Here is a 22,483-nt window from a genome sequence, read left to right on the forward strand (position 1 = left end):
GATATTCCAAATATGATAATCTGCTACCATTTAATTCACATTCGTGTTGGTCATGCCCCCTTTTTTTTTTTTTTTTTTTTTTTTTACACAGTGATCACCACTTATCAAGGCCCGGAAGCCACTCAGGGATAAGGGTTATTGCAAGTACATTACGTTAGTGAGGAGATTTGCTGAAATGTTTACTTAAGGGGGCGGTTCATTAGGAATTTGTTAACATTGGACTTGAATACAACCAAGTTGTAGTCTGGAGGGAAGCAGGCAGACGGAACAGAGTTCCACAGGCTTGCAGTTCTAAGAAAGAAGCTTTGTTCATGGAATCCGCGTTTTGATTTAGGCACAGATATAGAGTGGGGGAAAATTTTGATTTAATGAAAGATATATTCATAATGTACATGACTGAAAGATGTATTTAGGTAATTAATTCCTATTTTCAGTCACATAAAGTATTTCAAGTGGAATGAACACACACTCCAGACGGATTATTTTGTTATTCTTATTAACACTGAAGATAACTAAATAATCCGAAAATTGGAAGAGAAATTGCAATTATTTTTCAATTTGTTACACCATGGATTTGCTTGTAATCATGCCCATATTCCTTTATTTTCTTTTAAAGTTGATGAGTTTTTTTGTTTTCTTCTGATGAGTTAAGAGTGGAATAAATTAAAAAATTGACATAATAATTACATGAATGAGTCTGCACTACGAAACAGGTGCTGTCAAGAATTGTGCATTTTAACGTACTTAAAGAAATAAATGGTAAGATGGTCAACATCTTGAAATTTGGAATATAGATTTTTGTCCTATATATATATATATATATATATATATATATATATATATATATATATATACAGGGTGGCCGAAAAGTCCCAGGACACTGGCCGAAAAGTTAATAGAACTTGGTATTAAGGATCGTGTATGGCTACAGCAAGATGGTGCACCTGCACATTATGCACTTCCTGTGAGAGCGCTGCTAAATGCAGAGTTTCCTGATCGATGGATTGGGCGCGGATCAAATTCTTTTGCTTGGCCACCACGAAGCCCCGACTTGACCATTCCAGACAACTCATTATGGGGTTTAATTAAAAGTCAAGTTTCTGGTATTAGATACGAAACCATTGATCAGCTAAAGCATGCGATTATTGATTATTGTTTTATTAAAAATACATGTATAGTGTCCTGGGACTTTTCAGCCACCCTGTATATATATATATATATATGTATATATATATATATATATATATGAAATGGTGGTTGTTTACTCATACCAACGTGAAACTAGTGGATAACCTCCTGGTGATAGGCATGGATGTAGCTTTTAGACTTGTTAAAATTTACAGACCCTACCTCTGTAATGAAAAAGTTGAAGTCCGATTAAGCTTGGGAAGCTTGATTTAACTTAAAACATTGCAAGGACTTAAACTGGAGAAACGAGGTTGATCAATAAATTGAGTTTTAATTTGTTCGAAGGCTCAGAATCAAGTACCACCTCCAAAAAAGTGTAGAAAGATTTTTTTTCCAATGTAACCAGATATCTGCAGTGTTCGATTTTGTGGAGTCCAAATCCAGTCGATCGGGTCTGAGGTATTTCTCCATTTTTATGTCCTAAGTTAAATAAATTGTCATGAAAAGGTCAAAGCCAGATTAAGTTTGGGAAGCTTTATTTAACTTAGAACATGGCAGGAGGAAAAAGAAAGAGAATCGCCAAGGGAAGTAATTCACTTCCAGAGAGCATAAATAGATTAAGAAGAGTTCTCATTTTTTGCACAACCACCCATGTGGGAAGTGTTCTGATGGTCTGATTGTGTGCAATCATTGAAGCCACCTTTTGCCTGTACCTTATTCTGCTGCACATGTACTCATTGGTGTTTCACCAATGAGTACATGTGAAATGGTTACCAAATTGCCAGTATGCCATGTTAGCTGTAATTACCACATTCACACCACTGTATGTCTCAAGAAGTTTATGATGCAGCAACCTGCACTCATCGTTGGTATTTATGCATGCAGCAACAACTGTTCTCAGTCAGAAGGACGACCACACTGGCAGTCTCAATGAATATATGGTTTTAATTTGATAAAATATTGGTGAACAAAAATAACTGTTTCTTTTGGTCAAAGTGGACTTTTTTTTTTTTTTTCTCAATTTATTGATGCAAAAATGGCTGAATACATTCAATTAATGGAGAAAGAATAAAATATATAATTTTGTTGGAGTTTCATTAAGAGATGTACCAATTCCATTTACTCTCATGGTCATCATCCTCGTCCGATTCATAAGTTCTGTGGAATTTCTTCATCTCATCTGATTCTTGCAGATTTTTACATGAATAAATCTTTCTCCAGATTCTCCTGAAAAAAAAATGTTATAATTTTTTATATGTCATAGTTGTTTTTCCTTCGTTTTTTTAAGAATTTTAACTGTTTTTATTTATAGGAGCAACTTTTTTATTTCACAAGGAATTTTGGATAAGTGAAAGTCAATTATTTAAAGCTAAAAGGCTACACTGCCTCACATGTTTTGGCTGCCATATTAAGTCTGACACAAAGACGCATGCGTAACATGCTGCACCTTATATATTTAAATGAATATTCATAGTGTGTATAAGGTAACAACGTTATCAACATAGAAGTCCAACATTGATTCAAGTACAAAATAATAATGGTAACAGAAGAATATTATAAAAAGATTCAAAATAATGATTAGAATGAATAAAATTTTATGATTTATTAGGACGGTTTATAACACATGTTTATTGACATTAAAATTGAAGATGACCATGCAATCTTCAAGGAAGTAATTTTTTTTTTTTTTTTTACATAGGCGTCACCACTTATCAAGGCCGATAGGCCACTCAAGGATAAGGGTTAAAGAGTGTAGAGTAGTCAAAAGGACAATATAGTAATCGAAAGTAATGGAAGTTCGGTAAATTTGTTAACTTAAGTGGAACGGCTCATCAGAAATTTGTTCACGTTGGACTTGAAGACAACCATATTATAGACAGCTGGAAAGCAGGAAAATGGAAGACAATTCCACAGGCGTGCAGTTCTAAGAAAGAAGCTTTGATCATGGAATCTATGTTTAGGTTTAGGCACAGATAAAGAGTGGGGAAAATTATTGATAATGTTTTCAGCTAGTCTAGTGTTTCTTGTGAAAGTTTGGCGAGGGGGGACCATAGATTGAAGCTCAGTCGAACACTTTCCATGAAAATAACGATAAAGCAGAGACAAACTCGTAACATCTCTTCTGTGAGATAGAGGTTGCAGCAAAGAGAAAAGGACATCTCCCACCAGGCCACGAAGTCTATTTTGAATCCTATCAAGGCAGAACAAGTCTTTTCTAGCAGCTCCTGCCCATATGTGGCAACAGTATTCAATCCTTGGACGTATCTGGCTCTTATATAGATAGAGAATTGCATCAGCAGTGAGATATCTACTAGATCGATAGAAGGATCCGACCATTTTTCCAGCGGCCTTGGCAACAGATTTGATGTACGTATTCCATTTAAGATCAGGAGTAAAGGTCAAGCCCAGAAGCCTGTCAAAACTTGAGGCCTCCCCAAGACGAGAGCCATTCATTTTAATTGATGCCAGATGGGGATCAGAACGTTGATGATGCAAAGATAGAAGCTTGGTTTTAGATGCATTAAAAGTAACCAGCCACTCCTTTCCCCATTGTACAACGTGATCAAGATCAGAGGAGAGAGAATCGGAGAGAACTTGGTCGTTTACTGTCTTAGATGTGCTACCATAGATGGTAGTGTCGTCAGCAAAAATGTCTACGAATGATGTAAGGATGTGATTTGGAAGATCATTAATGTAGATCAGGAAAAGAGTTGGGCCCAGGATGGCCCCCTGAGGGACTCCAGCATTTATATTGTGAGCTTCTGATTTTTCCCCATCAACTACTACTCTTATGAACCTATCAGAGAGAAATGATTTAATAATTGAGAAGACATTTCCAGCTATACCATAGCTGGAGATCTTGTGAAGTAAACCTTTATGCCATACCCTATCAAAGGCCTTTGATATGTCAAGAGCAATTGCCCTAGAAAGGTTGCCTCTGTCGAGAGATTCGCGAATCCTATGAGATATAACTGTAAGCACATCTGCTGTAGATCTAGCAGAACAGAAACCATATTGTGTGTCACTAAGAAGGTTATTTTTGCTGAGATGGTTGATCCTGTGGTAATGTGTTCTACAGATGGGAAGTTCTTGGAAAGAAGCTATATTTCTAGAAAATGTGTTTATCTTGTCACACTCAACCTTTATTGGGACTAAAACAGCATGGGTGTTACTACTCCTACTACCACTACAACAACTTGTGTGTATGTATAAATCTATATATCTATAAAAGTGAAAATGTGTGTGCGTGTGTGTGTGTGTGTGCGTACATTTCCTTACCAAATAACCCTGTCAATTTTCGGTCTCGAGACTCAAGATTTGACAAAAGGAGTATTGAGATTTGGGAAAATCTTTTTAATCGGCTTTTGGCCAGAAATTTGGCTGTCAAGGGATCAAAGTTTAACGATTTGACCTTTGAAAACTCTACCAAACTCTTCCACACATTTTGGGTCTAAACACTTGAAATTTTAAATGTAGGATCAAACATGGATCAAACTTTTTAATTTGATTTGAGCCCAAAAAATAAATGTTAAGGGGTCAAAATTGGGGTCAAAGTTTAAAAAATTTGATCTCTGCGGTCTCTACCAAATTACTTAGTCAATTTCTTGTCTAAACATTTTAAATTTTACATAAAGGGTATTCCGAGATAGGGCAAGCTTTTTAATTGGTTTGGGTCGAAAATTTGAGCTGCCAAGGGGTCAAAGTTCAAAAGATTTGATCTTTGTGGTGTCTAGCAAACTACTCAGCCAATTTTGGGTCTAAACATTTGAAATTAATACATAATGGGTATTCAGATATGCAGCAAGCATTTTAATCAGTTTTGGGGCAAAAATTTGACTGCTAAAAGGTCAAAGTTGAAAGAGTTGACCTTTGCAGATTCTACCAAATTCCTCCGAGAATTTTGGGTCTAGCAAAGACTTGCAAAGTTTTTTCTGTGTGTGGGTTGTAAATAACAGAAAAATCATTACCCACTAGATTGCAAAGTTGATTTTGAACTTTGTCAAGGTAAGAAAGCATGCTCTGAGTAGCACTTCCACACATGCTGCAGCAGTACTCCATGGGTGGACGAATGATGACCACTAACAAAGGCCAGAGTCAGTCAGGGGTGAAAAGATTCCAGGAGATGAGATGGGGAGTCAGTCTGACTGCCAGTTGGAGTTGGACTTTCGATGAATCAGTTGGGTTTTTTGAGGGTTCAGTCAGTTGGATCAAGGTGCCTTTCTGGGGTTCTTAGCTAAAACTTACTGGGGCTTATATATTTAGGTTTGATCAGCCATAATCTCCAAAATTATATAAACATCTGTTAATTGTTTATAAACTGGATGTGTGGCTTTACTTTGAGATGAGAATTCTTTGTTACAGTACTGATGGAATCAAACAATAATCTTAGACCGTCACAATGAGTGGGACGATCACGGCCTGTGTAATGAATACACAAGTACATGTTCATCGTATCTGACTCTTATAAAAGTAGAGTAGAGTATCAGGTGTCACATATTTTCTGGAACAGTAGAATGATCCAAATATACAAATCTGAAATGTAACTGACAAACCAACTCATGCTAACTATAGTCAGTTTTTACTCAAACCAAATAACAAATGTTAAAAGCGAAACAAAACGATACATCCTTTCAATTTTTATATTATTATTTTATGAAATCCTTTTTGAAAACTTTTAATAAATTTTCATCACGAAAATTGATTAAGCAAATCATTCCTTATGATTCAGGAATTCTTCACCTTATAAACAAATTTATGCAAAATGTAAAGAAATGACTCAACTTTTAAATTTAGTTCAATCATTTTTATTCATTGCTTTTTTTTTACAAATGTTCCTATTTACAATGCCTCCCCACAGGACAGAGTTAGACACCAGGGTCGTTTTTTAACGTGGAGAAAAGGAACAAAAATAAAAATTGTCTCAGTCGTGAAGGATTTCTCCTCCACTGACAGAGAACAAGAAATTGAAGTGCAGCATCTGAAGAACAGATGGTATTTATTTGCTCCCCCACCGAACAAATTAGGCACAAGGCCGATTTTTAATGTGAGGAGTGAAGGGGAAATGGGGACCAACTCCCCGGGGAGTAGGGGAGTTGGATAGTGACAATTGGTATGAAGGGTTGCCCCTACATTGACCAAGGTCTTATATGTGGGGTCGCCCCCACATATGGTCTTTGCTTGCAGCATCTGAAGAACAGATACTACACTTTGATCTTATCCCGAAAGCCAAGTGAAAATTTTTTTTTACAAATGTTATTCACAAGAATTAAACATTTTATACACTGATTTATTTATTAATCCTGTTGCTTTCAGAATTATGCTCGTGTTATATCTGTTATCTGTCCTGAATTATGCTAACCAACGTGAAAATACACTCTTTTATGCCAGAAGTTGAAAAATATATTTAATTCCACCCACATGGGAAATAAAGAATTGGCTACATCTTTCTGGTGTTGACACCCAGGCTGTCAAATACGGTCTAACCATCTCTCTATCTTTGTATGATACCATGGTAAGTATCATTCGACAACTGAAAGTGGAGGCATGTTTTGAAATACCTTTGGATGTCAACACATGTGCGGAGGTCAAAAGTTTACACTTACGGTTAGCTAGATTGAGTGTCATAAGCAAGGCTTGTGTCAAAATCTCAATAATATGTAAATTTTCCAAAGGTTAAGTGTGCGTCATCCGTACTTGCCTATGGGTTGTTGACTTGGTTAAGTGATGCAAAGCTAGGGGTGGTTTTTGTATGGAAGATTTTTCAGGGTGGGAAAAATCAGTACCAAGCTGGGGTTCAACACTGAAGGGTTGAAAAATGATAAGCTAATTGTATCTCTTGCTTAGGCAATACCTCACAGCATTAAATTAAATATACTTTTTTTTATTTATTTATTTTTTTTATTACATTTTCACCCCAAACAAGGCAAATTGCCACTTTGGTGTAGGGGGCTACTATCAGGGGCAACAACTACTGGGGTACTATGTAGGGATTTGCTAAAGTATACATATTTTTAAAAACAAGAATGCCTTTTTTATTCTTGTATTAGACCTAGACTTGGAACCTCCTGCATCTTGCGACGCATGAGGTAGTCAAATTATGCTATCATTTTTTATCTGAATTCAAATTTGCAGCGTCCCTCCAGTTTCTTCCTGTTGCAATCAAATCTCTTGATTTTCTGTGTCCAGTTAATTCTTAGTCTTTCTCTCCTACTTTTTTCCATCAGAGGTCTATTAGAGCACTTGGTTAACAATTCTTTCTGGGACTAATCTTAGGGTATGTCCGAGTCAGCCTAGACATTGTTTACAGATTATTGACGATACTACCTGTGGGTTAGTGCGATCTCTAACTTCTTGGTTGGTAATTCAATCGCTCCATTTGATCCCTACAATCTTTTCAAATCACTTGGAATCAAACACATTTAATTTTTTTCTCTTAGTTGATTTTGACATGCCAAGTTGTATGCAAGCATTTATTGCAGCTCACATTCTCACAGCCTGTTAGACAAAGAAAAATCCTAGGAATGAGGCAATGCTTTCTCAGACCAAAGTAGCGAGGAAAAGATCAGCTCCTACAATACTAAAGTTTTGTGAATCTTTGGACACAACACAGCCATGAAATTATTAACAGAGCAACTAATCAAAATGCATACGATTTAATGCAAAATCACCAAGAATACAACTATATGACTATGTTGTGTATTGTAAATTTATTTTCTTTCATATTCTCCTTTGATTCTGGCCATACCGCCATGTCTCCTACACATTAGCAATTACTGAAGTGGTGCACTGACTCACAAGCAAAAAAAAAAAAATAAATAAAACAATAGAAACAAAAGAAAACACAAATTTTCTGTAAATATTAGTTGCACTCTGAGTGTGTGCGACATCATCGACTCTACATACTAAGGTCCACATCTTAGTTTTCTGCGAGGTTATGTTCATTAGTCGATTGATCAATTAATCTCTCCATCTGCTCCAAGCCACAGCCTATGTTTGATTGTCTCCGACTCGCAACTGTCCACAAGTGTGTCCAACTAGAAAACTGTTTTCAATTGGACTTTTGTGACTGTTGTAAAATCGAAAACCATCTGCAAACTGCTCATAACCATTGCAAAACTGGCGCAAAATTCACGACCACACGGAAAACTAACTCTAACCATACTGACCTTCTTTGTTCAAATCATCACCACACCTTGACTAACGATCCCACCTCAGCTTCCTTTTGTCTTTCTTGGTCAACAACTTCCTATTCATTGTCTTTCTGCTAACTCTATTTCCTATCCATTTGTTTGTCCTGATAAACCTATTTTGCCTTATCTTTTGTCATTTTATTTTTGTCTTTTCCTCCAGTTCTCAACACTTGAAGGAAAGGAATGCTGATAGTATCACATAACACTGATTCCTTGGACCATGATCATATCAGATTTGCAAAAACCTTTTCTGGTAGCAGCTGTAATGGTGTTCAGAATATCTTAATAAAGTCATATTTACTTGTGTATCTTTCTCTGTTCTATTCTATGTATTCTTCAAGGAAATTAATATACTCTTTCACTTTGTAATTATGTCTTTGAGTTTCACTTCTATATATCATGTTTAGTTTAACCCTCCTATGTTGTCTTAAATGTGAGAATAAAATTTGTAGATATTTGTGAATCCGATTGTTTCGTAATTATTACTGGATGTCCTGTTGATTCAAACACACGTGTGTACATCAAAAATATGGAAGAATGGTGCCAAGTATTTTCTGGACGAATCACCCAGGACTATATAGATAAGGACGGCTCTATAGACTGACTAAAAAGAAGATCGCTCCACTATGATCTGGGAGGGTTGGGGCTATAATAGTTGTTGAAGATCAAGGCTTGATGACCAATGCTTTTAAGAAGATGAGTTGTTTCAGCAATGACAGCTAATGCAGGTTCTGCCACACAGAAGTAGAGAGTGTGAGCCACCTGACATCCAAATGTAAGGTTCTGCTCAAGGATGGATACAATACAACGGAATGTGTAAATACCTCAACTGGACGATCTGCAAAATATCTGTAAAATATCAAATATCGAATATAGTAGCAAATCCTAAGAAATATACCAGAAAGAACAATTGGAAATAAGTCATGCATCAGACACTATGATTATGCAATTCCGACAGCTATGTATCTAAAAAACAGAGCTATTAAACCTGGCATATTGATATGGGATGAGAAGGAGAAAGAAGCAACCTTAAAAGAAATTAATGTCTAGTATTCTTAGTATCAGGTGCACTGAGGATCGAACCATCAACATTTGAGTCTAACTTTGAAAATCTGACTGACTTTATATATATATATATATATATATATATATAGAGAGAGAGAGAGAGAGAGAGGTTTTGTAAAAAAAAGTATGTTCTTGCGATTATTTTTTACTCTTTGTGCATAATATTTCTTAGGAACAATAATTTTGCTACATTCAAAAGTCCAATGTTTTATTCATCGTACCAATCATTTTTTTTTTCCAAATTAAAAAAAAAAAATTGATACATTTTACAGATCTGTTTTCGTTCGCCGGGGAACAATTAATATTTGTATGTCAACATCGGATATTTCCCTCCATGGATTCAAATAGAAAGTTAGTGAAGAGAAAAATGCATAACAATGTAATACATAAAATTCAGGAAGAAGCAAAAAACTTTTGCCGGCCTGTATTTTGTGGGCGGCCATGTTGTTTTATGGGGAAAAGTTATCACATCATTACTATCATATCAACTTAAATTGTATAAGACTTCTTTTTGGTTACAAGTTACAAAAAATATATATACAAAAAGCCTTAGTCTATTTTAAACAAATTATATATTGTATATGTATTGGGGTTAAACCTTAGGGGGACCATTTTCATGTTTGAGTATGAAACTAATCTTATACATATCAGGTGTACTATGTTTGTATTCTATGGGTGGCTATATATATGCATAAGATTTGTATTTTTTTTTTAGCAATATTTAAGCGACTTTTTGAACCGTTGCACTTTGTATTCAATTTTCACTTTTGTTTTCGTTTTTAGCGTCACCCTTTTTTATGAGGCATATTTTTTATTTATTTTATTATTATTTATTAAATATTCAAATATTTTTATTTTTTAAAAATATTTGAAAAATATTTTTACGTACATAAATTTTTTTCCATGGACACGTTTCTAGGTCCACCCTTTATCAGCATAGATCAAACATCATAGACTGCTGATAGATAGTGCAGTTGTGAGTTCTATCCTCGGCGGTTGATCCATGCTGATGAAGGGTGAACCCAAAAACACGAGTCCATAGATAAAATTTTAAGCACATATAAATATTTTTTAGAATATTTAAATATTTAATAAATAAAAAGAAAAATATTATATATATATATATATATATATATATATATATATATATATATATATATATATATATATATATATATATATATATGTTTTCTATAATTATAATTCATCTCTTTCGAATTTAAAAAGTTTTTTATTAACCCTTTCTTTAATTTTGAAATTTTCTGAGAGAGAGAGAGAGAGAGAGAGAGAGAATATCAATAATAAAAACCTAATTTTATTGAATATCCTGTAACAGGTGTTGAAGCTGGAGACACAATATAAATAAAAATATAGGTTTTAATATTTGTCCAGCAATACAAGATGTCTTTTCCTTACCTAACATCCCGGTCACTTGTGTCCGCTTCAACAATGGCTTCCTTCAAATAACCTTCCATTTCACTGCTGCTTCTTTCGTAATATTCATTTTGTTTGATTAATTTTTGTAATTCAACCTGAAAAAAAGTGCATCAGTTCATTAATTACTTAATTTGTTTTGAATCGAGAAAAATGACTTATTAGCTAATAAAAGTTTGATTGAAAATCAGTTTTACGTTTTTTTGGGTTTTTTTTTTGTAATTATGTTTTTGAAATGAAGAGCAATTGTCCGGATTATTTGGATGACTTTTCTCATCTTGGATATTATTCTAACACGTCTCGACCGATGTATTTTCCAAATTGTTTTCAGGTGTATCTTGGAAATAAACTCTGTTCATGAAAGCTCCATTTGATTTTAGTTACACAAAGACAAAAAGGAGATGCAAGTTTTTGGAACATATTGTTGTCACTTAAAACTCTTGGTTCTTACCCAGAATTTCTCCTATATCAATAAAACAAAATTAAGAAAACTCTGTATGATACACTTACTCATACTGAAAAGAAAATATCATCTTCCAAAAATCACATAAATTCATCAAGTAGTTTTATTGCTATATATGGCTGGTTACCTTTAATGCATCTAAAACCAAACTCCTATCTTTACATCATCAACGCTCTGATCCCCATTTGGCATCAATTGAAATGGATGGCTCTCGTCTAGGAGAAGCTCCGTGTTTTGACAAGCTTCTGGGTTTGTCTTTTACTCCTGATATGAAAGTCTGTTGCCTTTTTGTTTGTCCTTTACTCCTGATCTGAAAGTCTGTTGCCAAGGTCGCTGGAAAGATGGTGGGATCCTTCTACCGCTCCAGAAGATATCTCACTACTGATGCAATTCTCTATCTATATAAAAGCCAAGTACGTCCAAGGATGGAATACTGCTGCCATATCTGGGCAGGAGCTGCTAAAAACAGCCTATCCTGCCTTGACAGAGTACAAAATAGACTTTGTGGCTTAGTGGGGGATGCCCTTTTCTCTACCCTGCAACCTATCCTTGTTTTATCGTTATTTCCATGGCAGGTGCTCGTCTGAACTCCAATCTCTGGTCCCCCCTCGCCAATCTTTCACGAAAAACACCCGTCTAGCTGAATCCACTGTGCAAAATTTCCCCCACTCTTTATCTGTGTCTAAATCAAAATGTGGATTCCATGAACAAAGTTTCTTTCTTAGAACTGCACGCCTGTGGAACTCTGTTTCCTCTGCCTGCTTCCCACCTGACTACAACTTGGATGTCTTCAAGTCCAACGTAAACAAATTCCTAATGAACCGCCCCCTTAAGTAAACACTTCATCAAATCTCCACACTAACGTACTGTACTTGCAATAACCCTTATCCCTGAGTGGCTTCCGGGCCTTGGTGACCACTGTGTAAAAAAAAATCAGTTTAAAGCGATTAATGGGAATTCGTGGACATTACAACATAAATCTAGCAAGTTTTGAATTACTGTTGCGTTATCCCTCTTGTTTTTTTTTTAGTTTTTGTTTTGTTGTTTTTGTTGTTTTTTTCAAAATGGCAGACAAACCAGCCACATTTCTGTTACTCATAAAATTTGATTTTATTTAAAAATAAAACTACTCGATCAATTTATATGATTTTTGGAATATGATATTTTCATTTCGTCACGGATGCATACATCATACAGATTTTTCTTTATTTTGGTTTTTTAATATATAAGGAATTTCAGACAAGAACCAAACTCTTTGTTTAGCTTAACCCAGATTAGGCAGGATCAGAAGGTTGTCGGACATCCATGACTGAACGTCTAGAAAAAAAGCAAATATCAGTGTTATCCAGATCTATTATCTGACCTTAAGCTGGAGAACAACCATATGCTTTTAGTGTGAACTATGTTTGTTTTTTTTATGTCATGCATAATTTTGTGTTAAAGTTTTTGTTCTAGAATGGTAAATTTAGTTACAACTTTAAAATCATTATTTTTTAACACTTTTTCCTTCTTTAAAAGAATATGATTTCAATCTAGACGTTTTAAAACGATCGCGCTTTTGGTTACCCGTGTTGAGAAATATTGTTTGCTTAACAGTTCTTTACTTTGTAGAACTCCCAAATAAAAATATTAGGAGTACTAAGAAAGGAACTGCTAAATATAATTTATGCATTAATTGCAGAATTTTTTTTTCTAACTTAATTTTAGATCATCTATTAGATAAATGGCAGTTGTCTGTGTCTGTGTATGTCCGACTAAAAGTAAAAATATGTAAAAAAAATGTAAGCATAAAGTTGGTATTTTCTTTATCGCTGTTATCCTAAACTGGTGCAGATTTCGTCTGGGAGGGGGTAGGAGTTCAGTCAGATTATACTGATGCATTCATCAAAGAATGTGTGTGTGTGTGTGTGTGTGTGTGTGTGTGTGTGTGTTTGTGTTTATGTGTGTGTGTGTTTGTGTGTGTGTTTGTGTGTGTGTGTGTTTGTGTGTTTGTGTGTGTGTTTGTGTGTGCATGTGTGTTTGTGTTTGTGTGTGTGTTTGTGTATTTGTGTGTTTGTTTGTGTGTGTGTGTGTTTGTGTGTGTGTGCTTGTGTGTGTGTTTGTGTGTGTTTGTGTGTGTGTGTTTGTGTGTGTAAAAAAGTAAAAATATGTAAAAAAAATGTAAGCATAAAGTTGGTATTTTCTTTATCGATGTTATCCTAAACTGGTGCAGATTTCATCTGGGAGGGGTGGGAGTTCAGTCAGATTATGTACTAACTAAAGGGAAGTAACTCTGATTTTTTAAAAAGGAGTTACTTCCTTTATACTGATGCATTCATCAAAGAATGTGTGTGTGTGTGTTTGTGTGTGTTTGTGTGCGTGTGTGTGTGTTTGTGTGTGTGTGTTTGTGTGTGTTTGTGTGTGTGCGCGCACACGTGCGTCCTCAAAGAGAGGAATAAGCTGGGTATCGAAGAAAAAGAGGTTGGGTAGAGGAAGGATAAAACAGGGAGGAGAAAGTATTTTTAATATTACAGTATTAGTATTACACTTTTTACCTCAGGCAATGCTGAGTAACCTTGCTAGTCCTAAATAAGGCACAATGCCATTGAGATATAAAAGGTTACTGTTAATTAGTGAAATCTGAAGTGAGGAGTTGTGTAGTGAAATGCTTGTTTACATTACATTTAAAATTCGTCATGTTTGTACAGTAAGGGAAACGGAAAGCAGGAAGATAATTCCAAAGGTTTTTAAGAAAAAAAACAAAAAACAGAAAGCCCTCCAGCATCTGGGACTTTTACAGTAAACGGGTGAGATGTTGCTAACCTGTTGATCAGGGATATTTATGTAGAAGTGCACCAGTGCAGCACACTCTATTAAAGTACTTGTAAAACAAGCATAGGAATGCAATATTGCAGTGATGGGACAGGGATTGTAGTTTGTTAGACAGTGTGGGATGTATTAAATTAGAGGCTCTTTTTTGGGTCCCTGTTACAAAAGGGAGATGCTAGTGGTTGATGCATCAGCCCAAATGTGACTATAATATTCAATGCCTGGGTAAATGGTGGCTTTGTAGAGATATAGAATACCAGCAGATGCAAGTAGTTTTCTAGCACAGTAGAAAGTCTCCAACTTTCTTTGCAGCAGCTTTGGCAATGTCTTCTATTTATTTGCTCCAATTCTATGTTATCTGTGAATGTTAGGACAAATAGTTTGAATGGTGAACTCTCTGGTAGAATGCTATTAGCCATAGCAATCAGTGGTTGAAAAGGTTTCCTAAATATTTTTAAGGAAAGAAGCTTTATCTTAGTAGCATTATATGTCCCCATTTTACTACAGACTGAGGGTAATTTTCTAAAATGATTACCTTGTTCAAATGTATTCGTTTTTCCAACATATTCGAAATAGAGCATGGTGTCATCAGTAAATATATCCATCTCGGACACAATTTCATCAGTGGGAGTAATTTATAAAAATAGTTGGTGAACACAAAAAAAACATAAAAACAAAATTATATATAACATATGTAAAGCATAATCCATACTCGCAGATAATAGTCACTATATATCTCGAGATAATGTATTTGTATCTAGATAATATGGATATTCTCCATTTTGTTAGACGTGAAGCCACAGACGTCCAACGATACTAACCTCCCAATTTTGTCTAACCTTTTTTTATTTATGTAACAAAGAGTTATAATTCACAACAATATGTTCAAAACACCAGTCATCCTCATGAGACGTCTATGGTGGCTGGGTCATGTTCTCAACTGACAACTAGGAGAATGCATCTATGAAACTGTTATTCCAGCCGCCCCCTCCCCCTACACGGTTGGAAAAAAGCAATGTGGTGGACAAAGAAAAATCTGGCTGATGATGATGAAAGTTGACATGCAAATCTAATCTGGGTTCCTGAATCTAGAGGGTTTGATGTGGGAACAGAAAGTAGCTAAAAATCACTTAACTATTGACTTCAAATCGTCAGACTTTGTCAACCTTTGTGAAGGATGCAGTGGTCAGGATGGACAGAGCCAGCTTAACAAACTCCGGGTGGATGCTGTTTCAAGTACAAGTTAAGTAAGGAGTAGCATGTTCAAATACTTTAGAGCTAAATTTAATATAATAGATTGAAAGAAAATTCTTGTTAGGTCGATTCAGGTGGTTAGGAATTGATAAGAACTCTAATTTCTGTTAAATATATAATCTCAGTAAGTGCCGGCTCACTCGAATTTCTGTTAAATACAGGGTGTCCAAAAAGTCACTGAACTTGACACCTGACTTTGGTAAAACAATTTCACAACTTACATACGTTGTTCAGTGCTATATTTATCCGTAATTAATTTCCAAAAAATTATCTGTAAAATATCTGAAATCGAGAACAAAAATAATCATTAATGGTAAAATGATAAAAGATTTTCAACCTCCAGTGACTTTTTGGACACCCTGTATATAATCTCAGTAAATGTCGGCACAAGAGGTTTAGGCTTACCCCACCCACACTCACTCCCATTTTATCCAAAATCTATGATATACTCCCTTAGAGACTTCTCTTTCTAAACAAATCAATCTGTTCATTTTTTTTAAAGGAATAAAGAATATGGGGTTCAGGGCTGGGAGCTGGAATGCACAAAGGCTCTCATTCATTCCTGGACAATACCGGATGTGCATGCTAGTTAATTATAAAATTGTTGCATGCTCAGTATGTCCATGAAGAATGCTTTCGGGTATTTAAGGAGAGTACAAAGTTAATTGTGGGACTTTGAATTTATTTTTGGCAATCTCGTAACTCTCACTTCCCTAATTTTTTCCTTTTAGTCCTCACATGTCACGAGCGATGTTTCTGACAAAGGGAGAAGAATTGCTGTTTCTGGATCAAAATCTATCCATCTCACACATCATTGGCTAGATTTTTGACATCGAAGTAATGTTTTTTTTTACCTCCCTACATCAAGTGACTTTGTGCCTTGTCTGGAGCGATTTCTATAATAAAAGAAAAAAAAAACTACCAAAACTCTAAAAAAAAAAAAAAATACCGAACTTTAATAAAATATTCAACATTTATTTTATGAAAATATACAGGAAGAAGAAATACAATTTTTTTTAACCTCATAGCGATTTATAAAAAAATGTTGGAAGTATGACCAAATTTTAGTTTAGGCCACAATTCCAGACATGCTTACTAAGTTATTTTTCCAAATGTTACTTCTACACTTAAAAGCAACTGTATATGAATTTCAATAAGTGGATTAAAAATTTAAGTGAGGAGGCCTCCAAGGTGCTGCAGAAATAATTGGTGAGTGGGTTCAGAAGTAGGTAAGATCAGCTCTTATCTCTGTATATACAAACAGAAAAACTTTAGCATATTTTTAAAAATTCAATCATATCAACATCGACATCTTTAGGGATGCTGTGAACGATAGTTTTCATTACTATTTCAAGTTGAAATGAAAGTTCTGTTCAATCTGTCTGTAAACCTCAAATTAAGTTTTAAGGTTTCTAACTTCTTAGTTATGTTTGAAACATACAGAAATTAATACATTTCATTTTCTTTCAGGCTTTGTCAACTTTATCTTAATTGTAGCCATTGTATTGTTTCTTGTGTTCAATCCAAGCAAAGAACATATTCATCATGTTATCATTTTTATATAAAATAAAGACACAAATTTCCACAATATAATAATCGAATAGGTTGAATAACAAAATTTGTTTCATCAGTAATTTTGCTAAATTGTTGGCACATGTTTTAGATTTTATTTTCATTCTAATTCATTGGTTTCTTTATTTAATCTTACCAACAGCCTCTGTTTGGATTATTAATGCCATAGAGGGAATTTCAGGAGATAACCCTCTTTAAATCACAAGTGCTCTTTCTGTGACCTATTACACAGATATCCCTAGCGTTTTTTATAAATAAATAAAAAAAGAAATTGTGCAAGTGTAGCAGCAAGATAACCGGTAAACATGTGACGTGGTTCCTGGCTTTGGTAGAGGCCATCTTGAAGTTCTTTGTGTATGTCGAGGTGGAATCGAACCCAAGACGCCCAGTTACAAGACCGGAGTGATCTTGATGTCACACCCCCATAGAAGTAGACTCGCCCCCTTGCATGAGAGGCGAGAGCAGGCTACTTAAACAAGACATTCACGGCAACTGGTGTGCTTTCAAATATACGTCATCTTGCCGACACTTTACATGGCGTCACCGATATAGGAAACCTGCTACAAACAACGTTGAAATATGGACGAACAAACACAACATTACTTCAACAGATCCTCGAGCTACAGCAAGAGAACATCGCCCTACGAAGAGACGGAGGATAGTCCCGCAAGCCACTTACAAGGAGACCCGACAGACCTACTATAAAACTGAACAAGTGATGGTGACTGGGCGATAGTCATTGACTCCTGGAATAAATACAAGGAGATGTGTGGGTTGATGGAGCCAACAGCGTTAAGAAACAAGCTGAGAACGGCCTGTTCCCGATAAATAAACCGGCTGTTGTTCAACATGGTAGGAGCAGGAATACTGAACTCCATCACAGAAGAACAGCTGTTATGACACATAAAGCTTGTAGCCGTCACAAAGAAGTGTACTGGCAAGAATTCCACTACGTAAGGCAGAAGGAGGGGAAATGGGTTATGGACTTCATGGCACAACTTCGATCAGTCGCAAAATTCTGCGACTTTTCAGTGACTTATCCAAACGGGATAGGATATGGTCGGAAAGTCAGCTATTCCAACGATATGGTAACAGGACAAATGGTGGCAGTGCTGGCAAACTTGGAGCATCAAAGCAAGGTGCTGTCAAAGGCTGTGATGCTTACAACACTGGGAGAAAATTCGACAGGCTTGTCAGCCTAGAGACCACGGACAAGTCTATCCCCCATCTCCACAGTAGTGTATACCCTACTACAACGAGCATACAGGTCGTGCCGCAGGCAACGGCCTCGGGAGAACCAGACTGTATCAACCCCAAGAGACACTGAATCCTGTAAATGTTGTGGGAAGAGCTCACACCCTCATGGCTCAAAAATATGAGGAGGCTGCCCAGCAGCAAAGATGACTTGTCACAATTGCGGCTTGACCAGTATCGAATCCATAAACGCTGGAGAGAAATCAGTCATTAGAGAGAAACAGCAATGGCAGAAAGACACTTACGGAATGAGAAGGGAATACCATCTAAAAAGTCACCCACTTTAGGAACTGAAAATCGGGGAAATAGTGCAGGTTCAAAACCAAGTTGGTCCACACCCACGTTGATGGGCAAAAAGGAAAGGGTGGTGGAAACGCTGGGTAACCGGCAGTATAATGTATGCATTGACGGGAGTAACTGGGTAACCCATCTCAATTGCAGATTCCTCCGAAGAATAAACCCTGTGGTAGATACCCCTTATCATTCGATACGTGCGGAGCCACCAGGAATGTTGGATACCAGAGACAACCTAACAGGACCCAAAATACCGGGACAATGGTCCCCCACATGTACAGATCAACATCAGCCCGAAACATCCGACATTCTACCAGAACGGATGGAGGTGGATGACACAGCATCCCCTGGGATGATGGAGGTTGAGGAAGACCAACCAATGCATCGTATCAGAAGGGTAACGCGACCACCCAGGAACCTATCCCCACAGACATGAGGCAGATTGCATGATTTCTCCAGAGCCTCAAATCATTGGACCACAATGTGAGTATCTTGTGGCCCCGGAAAGGGGAGGGCGTGTAGAGGTGGGTATCAAATCCAAGACACTCAGTTACAAGACCGGAGTGGCCTTGGTGTCACACCCCCATAGAAGTAGACTTGCTCGCTTGCATGAGAGGTGAGAGCAGGCTACTTAAACAAGACATTCACGGCAACCGGTGTGTGCTTTCAAATATACGTCATCTTGCCGACACTTTACAGTGTATAGCCAAGAATATATAAAAAATGAATCAATAATAATGGAATGAAATAAAATGAAACATTAAAATAATAAAAATCACCAGGTAACAGATGATAGCTAAAAGAAAGTTTGGTAAAAGAGAAATTAGAGAAATACATAATTTTATAATAAAACATTTTTATACAAGAAAAAGAATATAAAAGTTATTTTTCAGTAATGAAAATATCCATAGTTCAACATATGTTCATGTAAGGAATCTGAGTGATAGTGGTTATAAAATCAAAATGTTCATTGTGTGAATATGTGCATATTTGAGTATTTGGCAGTGTGTCATTGTGTATGTGTGTGCATTATCTTCGTTCTTGTAGTGTGTACATATATGTGCATGAGATAACCTTGACATCCTGGCCAAAGACAGGGGTGAGTTATTGTGTAGATCTTTAGGTTCCTTCATGCAAGTATGACTAGTAAAGTTTGAATAGTTTGGGCTGTTTGTCTCCTCACTTTATGGGAGTCTCCAACTTTGCACTGGCTTATTACTTTCGCATGTATGTGTTACTTTTGGGAAGGGGAATATTTCTATTGATTAGAAATATTTTTGAGTTAAGACATACTTAGCTTTGGGAATTGAGGAGGAAAGTGAATTCCAACAAAGCAGAGAGGGAGAGAATGTAAGCAAATTAAGGCCATTTGCACTTTAGTATTCATTGGAATCACTAATATATCATCAATAGTGATTGAATAGTGGCTGAAAGAACACGGTTTTCATAGATTCAAAAACTGAGACTACATTCTGTAATTGATGCAAAAATTTTCAGAAGATGAAGCACATATTTCAGTGTGAGTCATGCCACCATTCATTATGAATTGAAAAGATTTGATAAATTGTCTAATGATAACACAAGATACCAAAGATCCTATTGGAAAAAGTGCCTGGGAATCATACATCGCTCACCATATTCTTCAAATATCGCACCAACACATTACCTACCATCTCTTTACAAATTAAAAATAATAATCTGAGTGAAAAACTAAAGTGAGGAGGCCTCCAAGGTGCTGCAGAAATAATTCGTGAGTGGGTTCAGAAGTAGAAAAGCTTAGCTCTTATCTCTCGCTACAATAACGAAGACAAGATCAAAGTATAGTATCTGTTCTTCAGATGCTGCACTTCTATTTCTTGTTCTCTTTCGGTGGAGGAGAAATCCTTCACGACTGAGACAATTTTTATTTTTGTACCTTTTCTCCACGTTAAAAAACGACCCTGGTGTCTAACTCTGTCCCGTGGGGAGGCATAGTAAATAGGTACAAATAGAGAAATTTTAGCATATTTTTAAAAATTCATTCATGTTAACATCGACATCTTTAGGGATGCTGTGAACGATAAAATTTTCATTGATATTTCAAGTTGAAATGAAAGTTCTGTTCATTTTGTCTGTAAACCTCAAATTAAGTTTTTAAAGTTTCTAACTTCTTAGTTATGTTTGAAACATACAGAAATTAATATTTTTCATTTTCTTTCAGGTTTTGTCAATTTTATCTTAATTGTAACCATTGCTTTGTTTCCTGTATTAAATCTTGTGTTTTTTTGTTTTGTTTTGTTTTTTGTTGTCTTTTTTAAGTACAAATCTAAAGTTATTTTTCTTTTTCTGTTCAAAACAAGTAATTTTAACATTAAATAACTTATTGACAGATGGAAAGAAGTCAGAAGGAGGAAGGGGGACTACATTACCGATTAAAAAAAATCCCTTATTGTGCTTTTATTTTATTGCTTATTAAGTCTTAAAGAATGGAAAGTTCCATTACAATCTGATAATTCCTTGTTTACATTTGCCAGATTTTGACTTTTTTTTTTGCGTTTTTTTTTTCTATTTTTTATTTTTCCTTCTTTTTATATTTCTAAAATAAATAATCTTTCATGGGTAAGTGTGGACTTTTGGAGAATGTGGATTTTCTATTATAACTGCCGTGTTGCAGTTCTGCTTCACTCAAGAATTAAAATTATGATCTCCCAGGAAACGAGGCCTACTTAGATTAGAGATCATATTCTATTCCTTAAAGGCAAACACACAAGTCAAGATTATTTCCAATTTCTAATATAAATATAATATATTATTTGAATCAATGAATAAATTGACGGTTCTGTCACTTATGTTGGTGCCAGAAAGATAAATTCATGGACAAGAAGACAAACGTAGAATTGCGCAGTAAATAAAGTAGGCATGTAGGACAGAAGATTATTTTTGTTTTTAAAGTTTCTTTATTTTTATTTTTTTATTTTTTTTGCTAGGGAAGGAGCATCCTACTAGATGTCAGACATTAACCTCCCATTTCAGAGATTTCAAACCGAGAGACCTCTCTAAGATTCCAATTCTCTTTAAGTGTAATTCTTTGTATCTCTCTTCCACTTGGTTCTCCAGGTATATGCATCAGGTAGTTTTTTTGTTTTTTTTTTAATTCTTTTTCATAAGTCCACTTGCTCTCATATTTACTGGAATAATTTTTATTTTAATTTTCTTATTTTGTTCTAACTGGAGACTGGGAAATCCTACCGTATGCCAGACATTCACCCACTATCTCATATATTCCAACCGAGAGATCTTTTTAAGATTCTAACTGTCCCTCTAAGTGCAATTGTTTCGATACATATTCAGTTGTAGTATGGGATGTGTTATGTGAAAAAAAAAACAAAAAAAAAAAACAACATTTCAATGTCGAAATTAGATAACATAAGAAAAAAACATTTTTATTAGAAATTAAGGTTAGGATTTAAGTTGATCGGTTACATGAGTGAGACATGACAAATAAACTAGTATTGGATCTAGACTGCAAAGAAAGGAAAACGTTTGTGAGAGATCTGTTCCCTATGTAGAATGGACTAGAATATTATGTTAAACTAATGTATACAGTATAGTGCCAAGAAAAATGTTTTTAAGAAATTATTAAGTCCAAATAAACAAATACAATTAAAAAAGATTTCAATTGGGTAAACTAAAAATGACTAGAGAAAAAGAAAGAGTTTAAACCTCAGTTTCTTTGATGCAATGTTCCAGGTTGTTGCAAACAGAAATCGGGACGTAATTCTCTAAAATATTCTCCCTCGTGCTATTCAGTTCATCCATCCGACTCAAAATGGCCACCCGCAGTAATTCCACTTCTGTGTACACATCTACAGAACTCTGAGGGGTAATCGGTTTGACCAATTCTGCAAAAAAAAAATTTTTTTAAATGTATATATATATATAAATAGATAAATAAACCAACAAAAATGCTTTCAATTCAGAAATATGAAATTATTACAAAACTTAGACTTATCAAAAAGAAAAAAAAAGATCTTTTGGAAGA

General features: G+C 35.4%; 1 protein-coding gene across 1 annotated transcript in view; it reads right to left on the minus strand.

The window, feature by feature from the left end:
• Positions 1 to 2,104: 2,104 nt before the first annotated feature.
• Positions 2,105 to 22,483, minus strand: part of LOC145292110 (uncharacterized protein C6orf118-like) — a 49,534-nt gene continuing 29,155 nt past the window's right edge. The window contains exons 6-8 of the mRNA XM_080138208.1: positions 22,165 to 22,343; positions 10,800 to 10,915; positions 2,105 to 2,355 (exon numbers count right to left, since the gene is read on the minus strand). Of these exons, the coding sequence (XP_079994334.1) occupies positions 2,226 to 2,355; positions 10,800 to 10,915; positions 22,165 to 22,343 (425 nt within the window). The 3' untranslated portion in view covers positions 2,105 to 2,225. The remainder of the gene's footprint in view (positions 2,356 to 10,799; positions 10,916 to 22,164; positions 22,344 to 22,483) is intronic.

This window comes from Euprymna scolopes, chromosome 13, assembly GCF_053919585.1.
Source record: "Euprymna scolopes isolate OS-2025 chromosome 13, ASM5391958v1, whole genome shotgun sequence".
Classification (NCBI taxonomy): domain Eukaryota; kingdom Metazoa; phylum Mollusca; class Cephalopoda; order Sepiida; family Sepiolidae; genus Euprymna; species Euprymna scolopes.